The sequence below is a fragment of the Gorilla gorilla genome, chromosome X (genome assembly GCF_029281585.2).
Source record: "Gorilla gorilla gorilla isolate KB3781 chromosome X, NHGRI_mGorGor1-v2.1_pri, whole genome shotgun sequence".
NCBI lineage: Eukaryota > Metazoa > Chordata > Mammalia > Primates > Hominidae > Gorilla > Gorilla gorilla.
Window position 1 is genome coordinate 166,348,511 of NC_073247.2, and position 21,035 is coordinate 166,369,545.

At 41.7% G+C, this 21,035-nt stretch overlaps 1 protein-coding gene across 4 annotated transcripts in view; it reads right to left on the reverse strand.

Annotated features, from left to right (window-relative positions):
- Positions 1-20,399, reverse strand: part of GAB3 (GRB2 associated binding protein 3) — an 81,965-nt gene extending 61,566 nt beyond the window's left edge. For 3 of the 4 annotated variants that reach the window (XM_055375934.2, XM_019018840.3, XM_055375933.2), the window contains exon 1: positions 20,271-20,393. In XM_055375934.2, coding sequence (XP_055231909.1) covers positions 20,271-20,342 — 72 coding nt within the window. In that variant the 5' untranslated portion in view covers positions 20,343-20,393. Of the gene's footprint in view, positions 1-20,270 lie in introns of all 4 variants that reach the window. The other variant, XM_004065150.5, reaches the window with a different exon arrangement.
- Positions 20,400-21,035: the final 636 nt, after the last annotated feature.

Genomic DNA, 21,035 nt, shown 5'->3' on the forward strand with positions numbered 1-21,035 from the left:
TTGGGAGTTTCCAGGAGCAGGTTACACACTTCTCCTCTCTATCCTGGCTCAATGCCACTAGCCCTGGGATTGCCGGTGACCTTTCAGCCTGATGGCCTGTAACCTTCTGCTCCCTGCCAGATAGAGTTGGGACTTGTCCAAGGCGTGGAATAACTTCCTGTGATTGTCCTGAAGATGGCCTGGCCCACAGGATCTGCTTCCATAGCTTGTCAACAGAAGCAGAAAAGTCCTGTATCTCTACAGTATGGTGGGCCTTGGAAGGAAGAATCCTGAGGAGAAATGTTCAGCAAAGATAAGTATACCAAGAGGTCTGTGTTCAAGTACATACATGACATGGACTTGACCTTCCTCATGTATTGTCAACCAAAGTGCCACTGAATATCCTGGCTAGTTTCTCATTATTTCTTGTGTGGCAGAATCTTTGAGGTCACTAAGACCAGCTAATCAAATTTGCAAGTGTTTACAAACCTGGGAGGGTCACTAATATGTTAGGTCAGGATCAGGATGCAAAATTACGGGTTGAAACAATGGGCCAAAACCAACTCAGGAATAAAGTTATTTTAAACTCTGGTAAGTTCTGTGATACATTAAGTGTCTGAGGTGCAGTGGAGGTAATCAAGTCTGGATGGAGAATCAAGGAAGGTGCAATATAGAGGAAGTGACGGTGCAGCTGAACTCACCAGTTGTGTGAGACCAATGCGGTTGAGGGGAGGCTCTTCTAAGCAGAGGTACTTGCAAAACATTAAGAATAACTCCAAAGTGTTAGGTATAATTAGTGGTGATGGTTACACAGCATTATGAAGGTACAGTAGTTAATGCCACTGAACTGTCCGCTTACGCATGGTTAAAATGGTCAATATTATGTTATGTATCTTTTCCCACAAGAAAAGTAATGAAAAATGTTACCCTCATACCCATGGGTGTCCGCTAGGGACATTCCCCATTGCCCAAGCTGAGTGCACAGCTGTGGTGGCTCCTGGGATTGTCTCTAAAGGAGTCCATTAACAATGAGAAGATATCAGTAGCAGAGTCACAGACAAACATGAAGTAACACAGATCCCTCAAAATATGCAATAGCAATATTAATAGCTAACATGTATATCCCAGGAATTATTCTAAATGCTTTAAATTAAATTAAATCATTTGACGCTCACACAGACCCCATGTGAGTTAATACTCTTTTTAGGGCATTCTATACGTATGCAGAAACTGAGGCACAGAGAGGTTGAGCAAGTTGCGGTCGGGCAAGAGCGAATATGTAGCAGAGGTGGCCATGAAATCAGATCGTCTGCTTCGGTCTGGTTCCTAATCACAGACTATGTGTGATGTCGAGAAGCTGTCATCCGCTGACTAGAGCTATGTAGGTCAAAGAGCTTAGCACATCAGAAGAGTGAGCAGTGGGTGAGGAGTCAAAGAGGAACCTCATTCCACATGAAGAAAAGCATGAGCTGAATGACTGGGATCGTGGAAGAGTGTGTATTCAGGCTAAAAAGTCTAGGAGAGGAGAAAAATACAACATCATTTTGTAAAAATGAGCTCATAGTCTAGCAAGAGGTCCTATTTTTTTTCCTAAAATACATGAATTTGGAAAGCATTCAGAAAACCTTGTATCTTGTGTTATTGGACATAATATAATCTGACGTTTAATACTGAAGAAAGTCTTTCTCAAATGTCCCAGCAGTGCCTGGTGCCTAACAGGAACTCAGTAAATGTTGTTGAATTAATTAATGAATCTCTATCTCATTCCACATATAATAAAAATAAATTCTTCCTGGATTAAACATTTACATTGAAATAAAGAAACTGACAGTACTGAAAAAATAGAGGTGGACACTTACGTAATACTGGCAGCCGGGAAGGCTTTCTAACCATATATGAATTCCTAAAAAGTAGAAATGCTTGAAACACCTAAGTGTTGTGTGTGAGTCTAAGGGTGAGAGGGAAGAAAAGAGATGACAGGGGAAGGAGTGAGCCGTTCTAGAAAGGGTCCCAGCACCCCAGGGTCAGTGGGAAACCCAGCAGTCAGTTACAGCCCCAAATGAATTTTTTCAGGGTGGTTCATCAGTTCTAAGTACTCCTCTGGCTGGAGGAAGTTGCCAAAACCACCTCCGAGCCCCTGGCCAGCACATAGCCTTGAGTCAATAGAAGCTGCTCCATCAGAGACCACAGGGCACCAGTGTTTACTTAAGCTCCTGTCTCAGCGTGGGAGAAGTTAAGACCCCAGAGGGCATCTGCCTGCTGACTTATCCCCAGGTACTTGGAGAGGAAAAGAACACTCTCAATTTCAACTTGGTTTCATTACTTGCTTGGCTCAAAGCACATCTGCTAGAAGGAAGAACTCTTTATTGTTTACAGTTCCAGACAAACTCTTGGCCTCTTCACTGTTGACCCAAATGCCCTTTCTTTCCTCCCAAGAATACATGTGCAAGTTAGGGTTCAGAAAATGTTTGCTGAATGAATCAGTGAGCACTGGTCCAGAATATGTCAATATGCACACTCAGATACAACAACACCAACCAGTCTCATTTGCAATTCAATGTATGTTATTTTTTATGTGTCACGTCCCTTTGTGAACTGCTGTGAACTGTCTGTGAACTGCTGTTCATGTATGTTGCCCATTTTCCAATTGTGATGCTGATCTTTTTCTAATCATTGATCAGGATTACTCATAAAGGTGAAGAATATGAACTCTTTGCTTGCCTCGTATGATGTGAAAAACTTTCGCATTTTGTCATTTGCCTTATAAGTTGGTATTGTTTTTGAAGTACCTAAAATAGTGTTCAGCATATAGGAGACACTCACTAGATTATTTGTTGGAGAACTGACTGAATAAATAAATGAGCGAAGAGATATGTTTTATTTCCATGTAGCAAAAATCCTTGTCTCCTCCTTTATGGTTTTTCCTCTGCTATCATGTTTAGAAAGGTTTTCCCAACCCCACGATCAGATTGAGATTCAATAACATTGTCCCTTCTAGAAATTATATTATTTCGTTTTCTTTACATTTAAATAGAACATATATCTAGAATTTGTCTCTCATATCTGCGTTAAGTGAGATTGATCTATAATTTTCTTTTTTGTACCGTAAGCTCTTTACCTAATTTGGTATAAGGGTCATAGCTCAAGAGATCTCAAATCTAAAGACTTTCCGAGTCAGTTATCTGTCCTGGAGGTAATTATCTGACAATAATTTTCATCTATTATATTTACTTACAATGTTGATCAGTCTTAACATTTTAGGGGCTAACACTTTGAAGAGTGTACCTTTTTTTTGGCAAGGTGATGCTAGAATTCTCATTTGGTGTGAAAATTTGGGTGGGGTTAAATTACTGTTTAAACCTCAGTTTAACTTCTAATTACACTGTTCTCCTGGCCAAAGACCCTAAACCACTGATTTCTTGTTAGCACTAAAAGCCACAATGTAACAGACTGGCTTCTTGTGAAATAGGAACCAAATACTGCCAGAACTGGAAGCCTCTAACAGGAAGTCATGACTTAGTGGTGAAATAACTAAAGAAAAGGAGGGGACAGAAAAGCAGCCATCCCCCTTTGGGGGCCTAGCTGTCACTTTGCTGCTGTTGCCTTTTAGTAAGTAATAGTCAAAGCTTTAGCTTGGTCTAGAGCATGGTGACGTTCTTATGTGCAAAGAAGGCAAAATAGGCTGAATTACTTGGATAGAAATTCTCCAGTGAAAGGCTACAAATATGAGTAAGTCAAACAAATAATCACTGTGCAGAATGCTAATGTTGTAACAGAGGGAAGTCCAGGGCCTAAGAGGGAGGATGGGAAGGTTTTCGCCCACACACTTTGCAGGTCAGTGGGACGTTCTTACAAGGCTCTACTTGGCAGGAAGACACTGTGTTTTCAGGCACTGGGCACAACCCACAAGGGAAGGAACCCCGACTTTGATGTAGCACACTGCAGGCCCTGGGGAGACAGCGCTGAGCAAGGCGCTCAGGGAGGGAGACAGACAAGTAAACAGAGGGGCTGCTTTGCAAGGGAAGGAAACTGACTTTGATCGCTGTTTCCACTCTAACGCTTGCCCTTAGCTACAGAGACAGCAGATCTGGAGCCACCCCAGCCAAGGCTTCCCAGCATGCTTTGAGCACATCCAGTCTGACTGAAGTGGGGGCTAACCTCCTATTATGCGATCTGGAAGCCTTCTCCACTCCAAGATTATCAAAATATTTTCCTATGTTTTCTTTTAATCTTCTATGTTGAATTACACATAAATGTGTATATAATAAAGCACAAAAAGAGCTTCTATGAGACGTTAAGATAAATATGAAAGACCTAATAGAAAAACATGGGCAAAATATATGAATCAGTATTTCACAGAAAAAGAAACAGAAATGGCCCCAAACTATATATCCATCTCTAATTTTAAATGAGACATCTTTGTATATAAGCCTGGCAAAAAATGTTCAAACATGTGCAATGTATCTTAATGTCATTCTTCATAATAACTAAAAATCAGAAAGAAACTAAATATCTATCAAAAGGTTGAATAAATTATGGTATGAATAAGCAAACCACACACATAAGCCCCTCCACCCCAGTCTACGCTTATATTTTGGCAATCTTGGCACTCTCATGTGCTGTGATTATTTGAGTGCCATTCCCTTCATCCCATCTACAAGTCGGAGTGAAATGAAGAGTAAAGTCTATAACTCCAAAAGCAAATTTTCAAAACAATTAAATGCAGACTGTTCACAAGACATCTTCCCAGAATGGAGCCCATGGGGGTAGTTGGGGTCTCCCTAACTAAACCTGTTCCTTCCACACACTTTCACATCTCAGTACATGGCAACTCTATCCTTCCAGCTGCTCAGGCCAAGACACTGGAATTCTCGACTCCTTTCTTTCTCTTGCATAGAATAACCAATCCATCAGAAAATCTTGCCGGTTCTACCTTTAGAATATACCCCTCTCCACGCATCTCACCTGTATCACTGCACTAGCCCCTCACCTGGTCTCCCTGCTTCTGCCCTGGCCCCTACAGCTTGCAGGCAGCTGCCAGAGTGATCCTGTTACAATTCACATAAAATCATGTCAGTTCTGTTCTCAGAACCCTCTGGTGTCTTCCTCCCTTACTCAGACGAAAAGCCAAAGGCTAAAGTAAGGCCTCTACTCGCATCACCACTCTGACCTCATTTGCTCCATTCCTTACTCTCTGGGCTGCAGCCAAGCTCACTGCTCTTGGAACATTCCAGGCGTGTTCCTGCTTCAGAGGCTGTACATTGTCCATCCCCTCCCATGATTAAGGAGTGGGGTATGCCATTCCCAGACACTTTCAGCTCTCTAACATGCAAGCAAAATGGTCTCTAGTAGGCCAATAGCAATCTCTCAAACAGGAGCTGCCGCTGTTGGAAGTGAAAGCCCCCCAAAGTTGGGGGAGAGGAGCACATCCTCCAGTATCTTTCCATGGTACTAGTACTAGCAGTGCTAGTAATACAATATGAATTGGTCACCTTTATTGGCTACTTATGAAGTGCATTACATATAACTCACTTCATCCTCACAACAACCCCATGACGCAGGACATTGGTCAACCTTGACAAGAGCAGTTTTGATGGAGTGGTGGAGTAAACACTTGATTAGGAGCGAATGAGAAATAGAATCTCACCATTTGTAATCCTTAATGAATTAATCAGTTTAAGCATTAAGCATCAGTGGCTGCTACAATCACAAAAAGGGAGACAACCAGATACGATTTTCCTCCTAATGGAAGTACAATAATACCACCTAGGAAGAGTTCATTATATTATTCTCTGAGAAAATAACAACATATTTGAGTGCTGACTATTATCATCCAGAGCCAAGTGGATCCACATACTGCCATCTTCCAATTTAAAAAGAGTAAAATGCTAGACTTGAAGTTTTCTTTCTGCTTTTCTGTGGTGTGTACGTATTTTGGTGCTAAGATCTTAAAGTCTTGTATCCGATTCATGGTAAAGGTTTAAGGTATTCATCAAATGCAGGGGCAGGGAGAATAAGCCAGGGTTGGACCTGAGTGACCTCTCTGCCATTTAGAGAGCTTGTCCCAAAGCATTTGGCCTGTGGAGGAACCAGTCCAAGGATTTTTCCTATTAAGACTTCTAACCTGTGCACTTTATCCTCAATCTCACAAATACCCATTGGCAGAACTCATCTAAAACACACACTTCAGGCCCTAAAGATGTAGTTAGCCCTTTGGAAAATTGTTGACTTCGAGTCCATCTCATCACTTGGTTGTATTTCTTTCTTTATTAGGCCTGGGTCTGGTAGCCTGGGTCACTGGTTTTCTGGCTGACACTGCAAATGAATAAATACTTTCCTCCCATTTGCGTCTTCCACTTTTAACTACCATCTCATCTCCTTTCTCTTCCACTGCCACACTTCTTGCTGTCGTTGCTACCCATTTCTTCCTAAACCATTAATATTGGGAATCCACTTCACCAGAAAGACTCGGAAGCCCCACTTAGACTTCAGGCCCAAGTAGCTTTCTCCAATTCAGCTTTTTCAGTGATGAAACAGCTGTTTTGCATCCATCTTCCTTATCTTGTGCCCCTTGTCCATTCCTTCTCTGTGCCCTATCAGTCAGAGCCCTGGGAGGAAAGACGGGTGACTGGCATTACCACTGCAAGGTATTTAGGGTTATCCATCGCCTCTAATGGTCTCTCCTCTTATCTCTTCTCAGTTTTGCTGACACTTTTCCTCTTACTCTCTAACTGCGGTATCTCCCAAAATTCTGCCCTAGGTCCTTTTCCTTCTTACTCATCACACCCTCCTTGGATAATCTCATCCACCCCCATAACTTTAACTACTTCCTATACCCCAGTAACCACCAAAACTCCATCTGGAGCCCAGGTCCCTCCCCTCAGCTCTAGACAAATTTACCCACAGTTACTTCAAACTCGGTATGTGCCAGCCTGAACGTACCAGTCTCACTGGCTTGCCCCCAAACTGGGTCTTTTCTCCCATGCTCTTGCTCACAGTGTTTGTATGACATAGTCAGTGTCCAAAAAGATGTGGCGTAAAAAATCAATCACAGGCCAGGCGCAGTGTAATCCCAGCACTTTGGGAGGCCGAGGCAGGAGGATGACCTGAGGTCAGGAGTTCGAGCCTGGGCAACATGGTGAAGCCCCGTCTCTACTAAAAATGCAAAAATTAGCCGGGCATGGTGGCAGGCGCCAGTAATCCCAGCTTTTCAGGAGGCTGAGGCAGGAGAACTGCTTGAACCTGGGAGGTGGAGGTTGCAATGAGCTGAGATTGCACCACTGCACTCCAGCCTGGGCAACAGAGTGAGATCCTGTTTCAAAAAAATAAAAAAGAATCAATTACAAAAATAAATAAATAAAAGATGAAATTCAACAGTAATAATGTAGGTCCTGTTCCTGGGCTTAAGCAAAACACCAATAGCACAAGAACAGACTGGAGAAAAGATAGCTTAGCTGAAACACAGAGGAAATCTAAGTCCGTTTGACAGGAAGCTCAGTGTGAGTCAACGGTGTGGCGTGGCTGCCAGAACAAAGCTAATGGAATCTCCAGCTGCTTTCTCAGAAGCACGATGTCCAGATGAGCAATGATGGTCCTGGAGGAGTTTATTTAGTTCTGGTACCAGTTCAGAGGAAATATACAGGACAGTGAGGGAACTCAGAACTCTGTTCTATCCTAAGGAATGACTGAGTAAGCTGGCAACATTTAGATTGGATATTTGCAGGGCTCTCAAATTGAAAAAGAATTAGAAGTGTTCTGTATATTCTAAGGAGGTAACACCAGGACCAATTTCTTGCAGTCAGAACTATCACACGATTATTTGGGCAGCATATTATGTAACCGGTTTCCTGTCATTGGAAGTGTCCAGATAACAAATGGCTGGCAAAAATGTGGCTAGCATTGGAGTTGCTGTAATTCATCTTGGGCTAATCACCCTTCTCCTCGTCCCTACTCCTGTCAAGTTCAAAATCTTTAATTACGCCCTCTCTCACATACCTTATAATTAAGCAATCAACATTTCCCATTGATTATTTCTCTAAAATATTCTCATATTTTCCCTTCTGCTGCATTCACATTATTACCCTGGACTAAGTCGCCTTGCCTAGGAAAGATTTTTTTAAAAAGGATATCTTCAAATACCATCCCAATCAACCTGACTTCCAGAATCTAAGTGGCAATCTGGAGTAACATTGTCAGTTGTTTTGGCCACCCAGCATCTGCACCTTTTTCTATATTTGGGGAATTCCCAACCTTATAAGTTACTGGGAGAGAAGAGACCAACTCCAGTTATAGAAGCAAGAAATGATGGATCCTTTCTTTTCCAGTCTCCATTACAATGAAGGTACAGATTCTGATCGTCTTTCCTGACAGTTTAACCTCAAGATTGCTTCTGCAGATCCCACAACAGTATTTTTTATCTGCCTAATTAAATCATCATCTAGTTACCTGAAATGACATGCCCACTAAAGATAAGGTTTTGGGGGAGTAGGGAGTGGGAGCCCAGTGTCAAAAATTAAAGTTTTTATTAAAGATATATGATTTAAAAAAACAAAGCTTCTCAGTACCATGCCCTGAAACTCATTAACAGAAGCTGTTTTTACATATTTACACCATACTTAAAAGTACACTCACGTCATCCATGTGTATTGCAGCACTATTCACAATAGCCAAGATACAGAATCAACCTAAGTGTCCATTAATGGATGAATGGAAAAAGAAAATGTAGTACATACACACAATGGAATACAATTCAGCCATAAAAAGAATGAAATCCTGTCATTCACAGCAACACGGATGGAACTGGAGGTTATTATATTAAGTGAAATCAATAAAAGAAAAAAGATGAACTCTGGCCACTGACATGGAGACAATTCTAGGATAAATTTTTAAATGAACAGACTAATGTACAGAACATTGTGTGTCTTTTGTGTAAGAAAAGGAGGAATAAGAAGCTGTATATGTATTTCCTTGTGTTCATATAAAGAAATACTGAAAAGATTAAAGAAAAAAATTAAAAAATGGTTATTTGGGGGTAAGGGTAAATAGGGTGGATGAAGACAGAGGTGGAAGAAGTTTTCATCAAACATTTAAAATATATTTTTTAATTTTTGAAACATGACTGCATTACCTATTTGGTAGCAATTTTTAAAACTAAGTCAAAAGTAGAAGAATTGACAGGAAGATCAACAAAACTGCCGCAAAACAGACCCAACGAAGGATTTAAGATTTAGGTTACATTTAAGATAATTTTCTAGAAACAGAAATATAAATGGCTTTTATACTTGAAGAGATGTTCAACCTCACTCACAAAGAAATTTAATTAAAACAAGATACCATTTATCACCTATTGATTTTTCAAAGATAAAAACATTTAACAGTACACTATATTTGAGGACAAGCACTTTCATACTCTGTTGCTGAGAGTAAAAATTGGCATTATACGTTTACATGCACTTCAACTCAGCAATTCAACTTCTAAGAGTTTTTTTTACAAGCATAATTGCACATAACCACAAAGACCAATGTACAAAGATATTTACCACAGTATTGTTTACAGCAGCATGAGACTGGAAACAAGAGAAGTTCTATCATAGTATCTCCACATAGTGAAATATTATGAAGCTATTATGGACTGATATGGACCAATCTCCAAAATACATTACTAAGAAAGGAGGTTACAAAATAGTGAGTATAGTGTGCTACCACTTGTACAAAAAATGGGGAATTATATGTGCTTGTATATGCATGGAATATATCTGAAAAGAAAATCAAGAAACTTGTCTCAGAAAAGAAATATAAGGGGTCTCCGCTTCTAGGAATGTAAAAAGATGCAAAGAACATCCTTCCCACTATGACGAGAAAAGCTGGACAAAACACAAAATCTTCATTTTCTTGAGCCCATCAGAGGGTGGAGGTCACAAGGCACCCAAGTGATCTGACTTCCAAAGAGGGATGACAATCCCTTCCCACGGTATATAGGACTCATGGAGGAGATCCCTCCCTTAGTGGTGATCCTAAGCACAGAGACTTCCAGTTGCTGAGGTAGCCCACGACCCAGAAAACAAGCTACCTGTATAGCCAACCCAGGTCCCTGGCCTTCCTCTTCACCATAACAGGAAAGAATTAAAGTAGATATCTATCAACAGAATTCTCACTGAAGCTGAAGGAATTCACTGTTCAATCTGGAACAGAATTTCTCCCTCTTGGCACCACTTGGACCCATTTGGGCCAAATTCATAGTGGTGGAGGACTGTCCTGTGCATTGCAGAATATTTAGCAGCATCCCTGGCCTCTACCTACTAGAGAATACATCCAAGGAGATATGGTTTGGCTGTGTCTCCATGCAAACCTCATCTTGAATTGTAGCTCCTATAATTCCCACATGTTGTGGGAGGGACCAGTGGGAGATAACTGAATCATGGAGGCGGGTCTTTCCCATGCTATTCTCACTATAGCAAATAAGTCTCACAAGATCTGATGGTTTTATAAAGGGGAGTTTCCCTGCACAAGTTCTTTCTCTTGTCTGCTGCCATGTGAGACGTGCCTTTCACCTTCCACCATGATTGTGAAGCCTCTGCCGCCACGTGGAACTTTGAGCCCATTAAACCTCTTTCTTTTGTAAATTGCCCAGTCTCTAGTATGTCTGTATTCGCAGTGTGAAAACAGACTAATATATGTGGTGTATTAGTCCGTTCTCACGCTGCCATGAAGACATACCCAAGACTGGGTAATTTATAAAGGAAAAAGGTTGGGCCAGGCATGGTGGCTCACACCTGTAATCCCAGCACTTTGGGAGGCCGAGACGGGTGGATCACGAGGTCAGGAGTTCAAGACCAGCCTAGCCAACATGGTGAAACCCCATCTCTGCTAAAAATACAGAAATTAGCCGGGTGCAGTGGCAGGCGCCTGTAATCCCAGCTACTCGGGAGGCTGAGGCAGGAGAATTGTTTGAACCCGGGAGGCAGAGCTTGCTGTGAGCCGAGGTCACATCACTGCACTCTAGCCTGGGCAACAGAGCAAGACTCCGTCTCAAAAAAAAAAAAAAAAAAAAAAAGAAGAAGAAAAAAAAAGAAAAAAGGAAAAGGTTTAATTGACTCACAGTTCCACATTGCTGGGGAGGCCTCAGGAAATGTACAATCATGGCAGAAGGCAAAGGAGAAACAGGTACCCTCTTCACAGGGCAGCAGGATGAAGTGAGTGCAAGCAGGGGAAATGCCAGACCTTTATAAAACCATCATATCTCGTGAGATTCACTCGATAGCATGAGAAGCATGGGGGAAACTGCCCCCATAATCTGATTATCAATTACCTCCACTTGGTCCTGCCCTTGACATGTGGGGATTATGGGGATTACAATTCAAGGTGAGATTTGGGTGGAAACACAGAGCCAAACCATATCTCGTGGGTTCCATCAACCATAGGTTCAACCAACCACAAATTGAAATTAGAAGTAAAAAACAGAAAGATATCTAGGTAATTCCCAAATATTTGGAAATTACACAATACATTTCTAAATAACCCGCAGGTCACAGAAAAAAACTACAAGGGAAATTAGAAGATATCTTGAAGTGAATAAAACCAAAAATACAACATATCACCAGAATTTGTGGAATGCCATTAAAGCAGTGCCAAGGGGGAAATTTGTAGCACTAAATGTCTATGCAGTTGATCCTCAACTTACAGTGGAGTTACATCCCAAGAAACCCATTATAAGTTGAATATACCCTAAGTCAAAAATGCATTTAATACACCTAACCTATCGAACTTCATAGCTTAGCCTAGCCTACCTTACATGTGCTCAGAACACTTACATTAGCCTACAGTTGGGCAAAATCATCTCACACAAAGCCTATTTTATAATAGTTATAAAGAATTTTGAATCAAAATTCAAAATTTGAAGTATAGTTTCTACTAATGAGTGTTGCTTTCATGCCATCGTAAAGCAAAAAAAGTCATAAGTCAAACCATCGTAAGTCAGGAACCATCTGTATTAGAAAATAAGAAAGATCTCATATCAATGGCCACAGCTTCTACTTTAAATGAATTTCAGAAAGTACACTGGCTGCTGTGGGGTCAATGCTAAGGGAAAGAAGCCAGACATAAAAGGACCACATAATCTATTATTCCACTTATATGAAATTTCCAGAAAAGGCAAATCTATAGAGACAGAAAGCAGATCAGTTGCTGCCTGGGGCTAGAGATAGGAGTGAGGAGTGACTGCAAATAGGCTAAGGGAATTTTTCGTGGGGATAGAAATGGTCTAAAACTAGACCACAGTGATGGTTGCATAACTGTATAAATTTACTCAAAGTCAACCAACTGTACACTTATGATGGGTGAATTCTATAGTGTGTGTACATATATATATATATACACACACATACACACACGCATACCTCAATAAAGCTGTCTTTAAAAACCACTGAAATCTGTGGAAATGGGTTCCCAGGATGTTAAGCCAAGGAAGACAGAATATAATATTGGATCAAGCTAAATGTATTAATGTGTGTGTGTGTGTATTTCCTGATTGATAAAGTGACATCTTTAAGGTGCTGAAAAGAAAAACAAAACAAAACAAAATTTTTAAACTGTCAACCCATAATTCTATGCCCAGTGAAAATATTTTTTAAAATGAGAGAGAAATAGACTTTCTCAGACAAACAAAACAGAGAAGTCACTGCCAGCAGACCTAAACTACGTGAAATGCTGAAGGAAGTTCTTCAGGCAGAAGGAATATGATAGCAGACAGAAACTTGAACCTACATAAAGAAATGAAGAGTGACGGAAATGGAATAAATAAAAGAAAAATAAAAGTTTAGTTTTTTCTCTTTGTTTTAATTGACTGAAAAGATAACTGGTTGTCTAAAGCAAAATTAGTAGCAGTGTATCATATGTTTATAGCACATGTAAAAGTAAAATGCATGACAACAGCACAAAGAATATAAGAATGGAATTGGGAATATACTATTCCAATGTCCTTATACTACTAATATTATAATGATATAATATTATTTAAAGGAAGTCTGCAACTAATTAAAGATGTATAATTTACACTCCAGGGCAACTGCAAAAATATGAAGTTATGAAATGTAAGTTAACAATGGAGATAAAATGGAATAATAAAAAAGGCTCTATTAGCCCAAGAGAAGGCAGAAACAGAGGAGAAAAGAAACAAAGAACAGATAGAACAAATGAAAAACAGCTAGCAAGATGGTGTATTTTAATATAAACATTTCAATAATCATACTTTATGTGAATGAACTAAATATGCCAATTAAGGTGAGAGGCTGGGTGTGGTGGCTCACACCTGTAATCCCAGCACTTTGGGAGGCCGAGACAGGCGGATCACGAGGTCAAGAGATCGAGATCATCCTGGCCAACATGGTGAAACCCCATCTCTACTAAAAATACAAAAATTAGCCGGGTGTAGTGGCGCGTGCCTGTAATCCCAGCTACTCAGGAGGCTGAGGCAGGAGAACTTCGTGAACCCAGGAGGCGGGGGTTGCAGTGAGCCGAGATCGTGCCACTGCACTCCAGCCTGGCGACAGAGTGAGATTCCGTCTCAAAAAAAAAAAAAAAAGGCGTTAAAAAGCAAGACCCAACTCTATGCTGTATATAAGAAACCTACATCAAATATAGACACAGAGAGGTTAGAAGTAAAAGAATGGAAAAAGATACACCGTGCAAGCACATATCAAAAGAAAGCTATTATCAAAAAGACAATAGAAAGAAGAAAATAGACTTCAAAACAAGGAATAGCATCAGGGACAAAGCAAGACATTAAATAATGAAAAAGGCTTCTATTCCCCAAGAAAACATAGTAGTTCCAAATGTGTATAACTAGAAATGGAGCATCAAAATATGTGAAGTAAAAACAAATAGAACTGGAGGTAGAAATGTGGACACTGTGGACAAATCTACAATTACAGATAGAAACTTTCACATTCCTCCCTCAGTAACTGAGAGTAAAAGTGAACAGAAAATCAGTAAGGATACAGAAGAACTGAATAACATTATCAACCAACCTGGCCTAATTAACATTTATAGAACACTTTACCCAATGACAGAAGAATACGTATTTTTTCAAGTGCTTATGTACATGAAGTGAAACTATATTGTGGGCCATGATATACACTTAACAAATTTTAAAGAATATAAATCATATAGAGTTTGTTCTTAGATCATAATGGAATTTAACTAGAAATTAATAATAGAAAGATATCTAGAAATTCCAATATTGGGAAATTACATAAACTTCCAGACAACCCTTGGATCAAAGAGGAAATCTCAGGGGAAAATTAAATAATATTTTGAAATGAATTAAAATGAAAATGCAACGTATCCAATTTTGTGGGATGCATCTAAAGTAGTGCTTAGAAGGAAGATTGGCCAGGTGTGGTGGGTCACGCCTGTAATCCCAGCACTTTGGGAGGCCAAGGTGGGCTGGATCACTTGAGGTCAAGAGTTCAAGACCAGCCTGGCCAATATGGTGAAACCTCATCTCTACTAAAAATTCAAAAATTAGCCAGGCATGGTGGCAGGTGCCTGTAATCCCACCTACTCAGGAGGCTGAGGCAGGAGAATTGCTTGAACCCAGGAGGCAGAGGTTGCAGTGAGCTAAGATTGTGTCACTGCACTCCAGCCTGGGTGACAATGCAAGACTCAGTCTCAGAAAAAAAAAAAGGAAGATTATAGCATTAAATGCTTATATTAGAAAATAAGAAAGGTCTCAAATCAGTAATTTAAGTTTCCTCCCTAAGGAACTAGATAAAGAAGTGATTAAATTAAACCCAATGCAATCAAAAGGAGGAAAATAATAAAGATAAGAGGATAAATTAATGAAATTGAAAGCAGGGAGAAAGTAGAGAAAATAAACGAAACCAGAGGATGGTTCCTAAAAACTAATGTAATAAATGAAAACTGAGGCATCACTACAAATCATACAGGCATTTAAAGGATAATAAGGGAACATAATGAACAACTTTCTGCCAATAAATTCAAGAACTTAGACAAAATAGAGAAAAGCCTTGAAAGACACTAACGACACTCATTCAAGAAGATATGGATAACCCAAATAGCCCTATATCTATTAAAGAAATAAAATTTGGCCGGGCCCAGTGGCTCACACCTGTAATCCTAGCACTTTGGGAGGCCGAAGCGGGTGGATCACCTGAGGTCAGGAGTTCGAGACCAGCCTGGCCAACATGGCAAAACCCTGTCTCTACTAAAAATACAAAAATTAGCCAGGCATGGTGGCGGGCACCTGTAATCCCAGCTACCCGAGAGGCTGAAGCTGGAGAATCTCTTGAACCCAGGAGGTGGAGGTTGCAGCGAGCCAAGATCGTGCCACTGCACTTCAGCCTGGGTGACAAGAGTGAAACTCCATCTCAAAAAAAAAAAAAAAAAAAAAGGAAAGAAAGAAAATTTGTAGTTGATAGCCTTCCCGAAAAGAAAAGTATAGGCCCAGATGTTTTCAATGGTGAGTTCTACCAATCATTTAAGGAAGAAGGAATACCAATTCTACACAACATCTTTCAGAAAATACAAGAGGAGGGAGAACTTCTGATTTCATTTTATGATGCCAGCATTATGCTAATATCAAAACCAAAGATAGCATAAAAAAGGAAAACTGCAGACCAATATCCCTCATGGACAGAGACACAAATATCTTCAGCCAAACTATCAGCAAAGCAAATCCAGAAATATATGAAAAGAATAATATGTTACAACCAACTGAAGTTTATCCCAGAAGTTCGAGGTTGGTTCAACATTCAAAATCAAGCAGTGTAATTCACCATAGTAACAGACTAAAAAATAAAAAACATATCATCATTTTTATAGATGCAGGAAACACAACAAAATCCAACTCATGAGAAGAAGCCTCAGCAAACTAGCAAGATGGGGGAACTTCCTCAATTTGGTAAAAGGTGCCTACAAAAAGCCTACAGCTAACATACTTAAAAGGTGAAAAATGGAATGCTTTCCCTCTAAAATCAAGAAAAAGTCAAGGATGTCTGCTCTCGTCATTTCTATGCAACATTTATAGTATTGCAGGTTGCAACTACAGACAAGGCTATTAGAACTAATAAGTGAGTTTAGCAAGGCTATGGGATATGAGGTCAGTGAAATCAATTGACAAACCAATCCTAAAATTGTTATAGAAAAACAAAGGACCTAAAATAGCCAAAACAACTCTGAGAAAGAAAAAGTTTGAGGGCTAAAATAACCTGATTTCAAGAATTATTGTAAAGCTACAGTCATTAGTCATTAAACAGCATGTTGTTGGCATAGAACAAATAGATCAATGGAACAGACTAGAGAATCCAGAAATAGATCTACATGGATATGGTAAATGGATTTTTTTTTAAGATAGTTTTGCTCTTGTCGCCCAGGCTGGAGGGCAATGGTGATCTCAGCTCACTGCAATCTCCACCTCTGGGGTTCAAGCAATTCTCCTGTCTCAGTCTCCCAAGTAGCTGGGATTACAGGCGCCCACCACCATGCCTGGCTAATTTTTTTTGTATTTTTAGTAGAGACAGAGTTTCACCATGTCGGCCAGGCTGGTCTTGAACTCCTGACCTCAGGAGGTCCTCCAGCCTCAGCCTCCCAAAGTGCTGGGATTATAGGCGTGAGCCACTGTGCCCTTCAGGTAAATTGGTTTTTGATGATGTTTCAAAAGTAAATCGAAGGAATAAAGGCAGTCTACTCAATAAATAGTACTGGAACAAATGAAATCGGTATGCAAGAAAAGAAACCATGATACAAACCTCACGGCTTTTATAAAATTTACTCAAAATGGATCATAGATCTAAATATAAAATATAAAAATATAAAACTTTCAGAGGCCAGGTGCATTGGCTCACGCCTGTAATCCCAGCACTTTAGAAGGCCAAGGTGGAAGGATCACTTGAGGCCAAGAGTTGGAGACCAGCCTGTGGGCAACATGGAGAAATCCTGTCCTCTCTACAAAAAATACAACAATTAGCAGTGCATGGTGGGGAGCAGCTATAGTGCCAGCTACTCAGGAGACTGAGGTGGGAGGATCACTTGAGCCCAAGAGGTCAAGGCTGGGTGACAAAGGATCTTAGGCTAGATGAAGAGTTGTTAGATTTGACATTAAATCCATGATTCATAAAAGAAAAATGGTATTGGGGATTTCATTAAAATTTTTAAATTTTAGTTCTTCAAAAGAGGATGAAAAGACAAAAACTATGGGCTGCTAGAAAATATTTGCAAATTAAATATGCAACAAAGAACCTATATCCAGAGAACCTATATCCAGGGACAAAAACAGTGCCTGGCTCTTGGCATTGTTTTGAAAACTAAATGAGTTAACACAAGTTCATAGTGTAGTGCCTGGCACATATAAACATTCAATAAAAGTGAACTATTATAGCTTTATTATCACTGTTATTATAGGACTCTTTAAAATGGATAAAAATAGATGCAAGCTAAATGTTCACCGATAGAGAAATTGTTATATTATATGTATTACAAGGAATATTTGACAATGCTTTAAAGAATGAAGTAAATCTATATGTACTAACCTGGAAAGATGTCCAGAATTTTTGTGAACAAAGCAAATTGCAGGGCAGTTAGTATAATATGATCCCAGTTGTGCAAAAAGAAAATTATATATTTTCTGAAAAATTTTGTAGAATGGTACTCACTAAACGGCTCACAGTTGTTATCCCTGGGTGGGGGAGTGGAATAAGGAGGAGAGCAAAGGGAAGGTAGGGGGGTAGGGGAAATTTAAAGGGGGTCTTCACTTTTCATTCTATTTATTAACATAAGAATATATTTCTTGTGAAACAAAAAGTACAAATGAAAATAACTATCTTTTAAAAGACCAATGATAAAAAATAACTTTCTGATTGTCTTCACTGATGGATTCAAGTGGATGAAGTACAAGCCTACTTTGGACTGAAAGGTTTACCTAAAAACTGCCTGAGCTTCCATTTGTAACAGCAAACATTGATGGAGTGCTGCTTGCTGGCCTGGCAGCACGAATAACTGAGTTATTGTCCTGGTTGTGCCAATAACTAGTTTTGCTATGTTACTATTACAAATGTTAAACGATAAACTGGAATCAAGTCTTTTTTTTCTGTCTTCCCAGCCTGTAACACAGGGCCTAGTTCGGAGTTAGCGCTCCGTTAACGGGAGGGAGCGACAGGAATTGAATTTAAGCAGCTGTAACAGCCCTATCCAGGCCCCGTCGAAGTGACACATGATCACCATCTAGTGGTGAAAAAGATTCCTGCAGAATTTAGCTATGAGAGGAAAAAGAATTCTTTCTGTGGTGTGTTCCAGGGACAGATGCCTGTCAGCAAAAAAAGCATTGACTATATATGATCTTTCTTAGAGAGAGTTCCCAAACATCAAGGTTTATGTCTTGGAGTGTTGGTAAGATGACACCTAGGTACTCTTGTGTCTTAAGTCTAGTCACTGCCCCATCATCACACGCCCCACATATCTCTAAGGTGCGCAGTGTCTACTCTTGCCACATTCCCTAAAGGAATGAACCACGTGTGATAATAGGCACACACACTCATGCCTTCCCAAAGTTGATGAAATACTAATAAACTTCCCTAAGCCAGTCTGCTTAAGATACAAAAAAAGACTGGGAAATAAAATATTCTATAATCTTTGCCCTCCAGGGGCATCTTTCTGTATCATCTACTGAAACTGTATAGTGAACCTTTAAAATGTCTGTCATTCCAAAGGACAACAAGGAAACCCATCCTGAGTCAACACTGCAAGCACTACTGTGTGACAAAAGCCTCACCTGCTCATGCAGGTGATGGGGGCAGGTTTTCTTCTCTTGCCTCCTTTGAGTAGCTTCACAGTTAAGGAAGCAGCTGGATAATGCAGAGGCCAAGAGATATTGGACCCTGTGCTTATGGACTCCTGGACTCAAAAGCAAATGATGTAGGGACACACTGGCACTTAGAGAAATCTCAGTATTTATGCACTCTTGATATTCACGTGCTGAATAGAACAACCTTCCTCTAAAGTTCTGTTCTGCAGAACAAACAACAAAAATCTTTTCAAAGACCCCTAAGAGAGAAACAAACACTGTCTAGCCCGATGTGAATGGGGAAAGAGGGCTTGAGCAACTCTATGTTCAGGAAAATCTCCTGCCACACATTCTGGAAGTATTCATACATTATTAAAGTCTTTTTATAATCCCACCTCTTGAACTTCCACACAATATGTGCCTCATCTATATGGGAACAAAAACAGTTGTGAAATTGGGCCAGAAGAGGACAGCAGTTTGAGAGCACTGCATAGACAAGAGCACAAGGCTGAACCACATTTGGGGTGGGCTGCTTTGGATGAGCGCAGACATGCGCAAGTTTGTTCCTACCACCGTGCAGTGAAGTTGCAGAGAAATTAGGAATTAAGAATAAGATGAATCCATCCAGCTACTCCCAGCCTAAAAAAAGCAAGAAGTCCTAATATCTATTTATATGCAACTCCCTGGGGACTGAAGTGGTTCTTCCTAATGGCTGAAAAACACTGAGTAGCAATCAGGTCTTTAAGCAGAATGTTTTTAAGACCTTGTCGTGAGGACGCTGATGGAGATAATGAACGTTTGAGGTGTCGATAGTACATCTTAAAACGGTAATGGAATATGTAGGAAGATACGCTCTTCCAAGTATTCCTAATTTCATACTAGTAAAAGTCAATTGTCCAGCTGGCACTATAAAAGCGCCGTGTCAGCATTAAGAAGAAGCTGAAACGAGTTACACGATGAGAAACGAGTTACACTGCGTAGGGTTCCAGACAGCAGTGTCCGATGACAGCTACATGAGCAGCACTCCTTACTCCTTACGGTCCAGGGGGGATGCAGGCAATTCCCCTCTGGCTGTCAGTCTCCCTATCCCCTGCCGCGTCTCCTTCGCGGGGCGATGGGTCTCAGAGCCACCCCCAGCCAAAGAAAGGGGCACGCTTTCGAGATGTCTCCCTGGCCGCTCCTGTACGGAGACTGGCGCCTGAGGTTTCAGCCCCAACCCGCCTCCCTCCGCTAGAGTCAGCGGCGGTCTGGAGTCCCTGAGCCCCGCGGGCAGGCGCCACCTGGTCTCCGGCCCGCTGCCTAGCACAGCGGCGAAGCTGGCTCGACGTGCGATTTCGCTTTCCGTCCATCGGCCTCGCCCGCAGTCCCGGGCGCTGGGAGCGGCTGCGCCTGGCGCGCCCAGAGCCCAGCGGCTCCCCGCGGCCACCGCGCGGCCGCCCCGCGGGCGGGTGCCCCGGGACGCGAAGGCCGGGCGGGTGGCGGCGCCCCTACTCACGTAGCGCTGTAGCTTCCTCTCGGGGGGCGACTTAACAAGCCAGCCGGTGCACACTGCGTCGCCCGCACTCATCGTGGCCGCCGCCGCCGCTTCCTCCAGCTGGGCCAGCCGCCCGCGGCAGAAGGAAGTCGGGCCAAGGATGCCGGCGGGGCGGGCCCAGCGCCCGCCCGCCCGCCCAGCGCCGCCCCGAGCGGCCGCTGCGACCCCCGCCTCCTGCCGCCGCGGCCCCCGGGGAGGGAACCGACGCCGCCCGCAACCCAAGACGGCGGGAAAAGCAAGCAGCGAAGCCTGGGAAGCCCCTTCGAGCAACTGCAGCTCCTCCAGCGGCTGTGCCCGGGGCAGCCTACGCAGCAGGGCGCCTGCCACTGTCACCCAGGGTCACGAGAAAGCGCTCGGAAGGAGCCCTGCGACCTAATGGGAGCACAGCCTGGAACCTGTTGCCCTCATGCCCCATCCCCAATCAGCCACGCCAAACGGGCTGGTCCCTGGGCCTCAGGGACCCTGGAGCTGAAACCCAAGTACCACCCGCATCTGCCATGTGCATAGTTCACGGAGAAACAAAAGCAAGACTCCTCTTGGACTTCCCTATTCCACTTGATTGCTTGCACAGTAGTGTGTTTTCTATGTCCCTCCCCCAAAGATCGTTGTATTCAGTGATAAGCTTTGCCGGCTAAACGGTCTAAATGTCTTAATGAACCCAAATGACCCAAACTCAAAAGGTAGTGCTGTTTGCAATCTCTTTGACTCGAAGGTTTTAAAAGATGG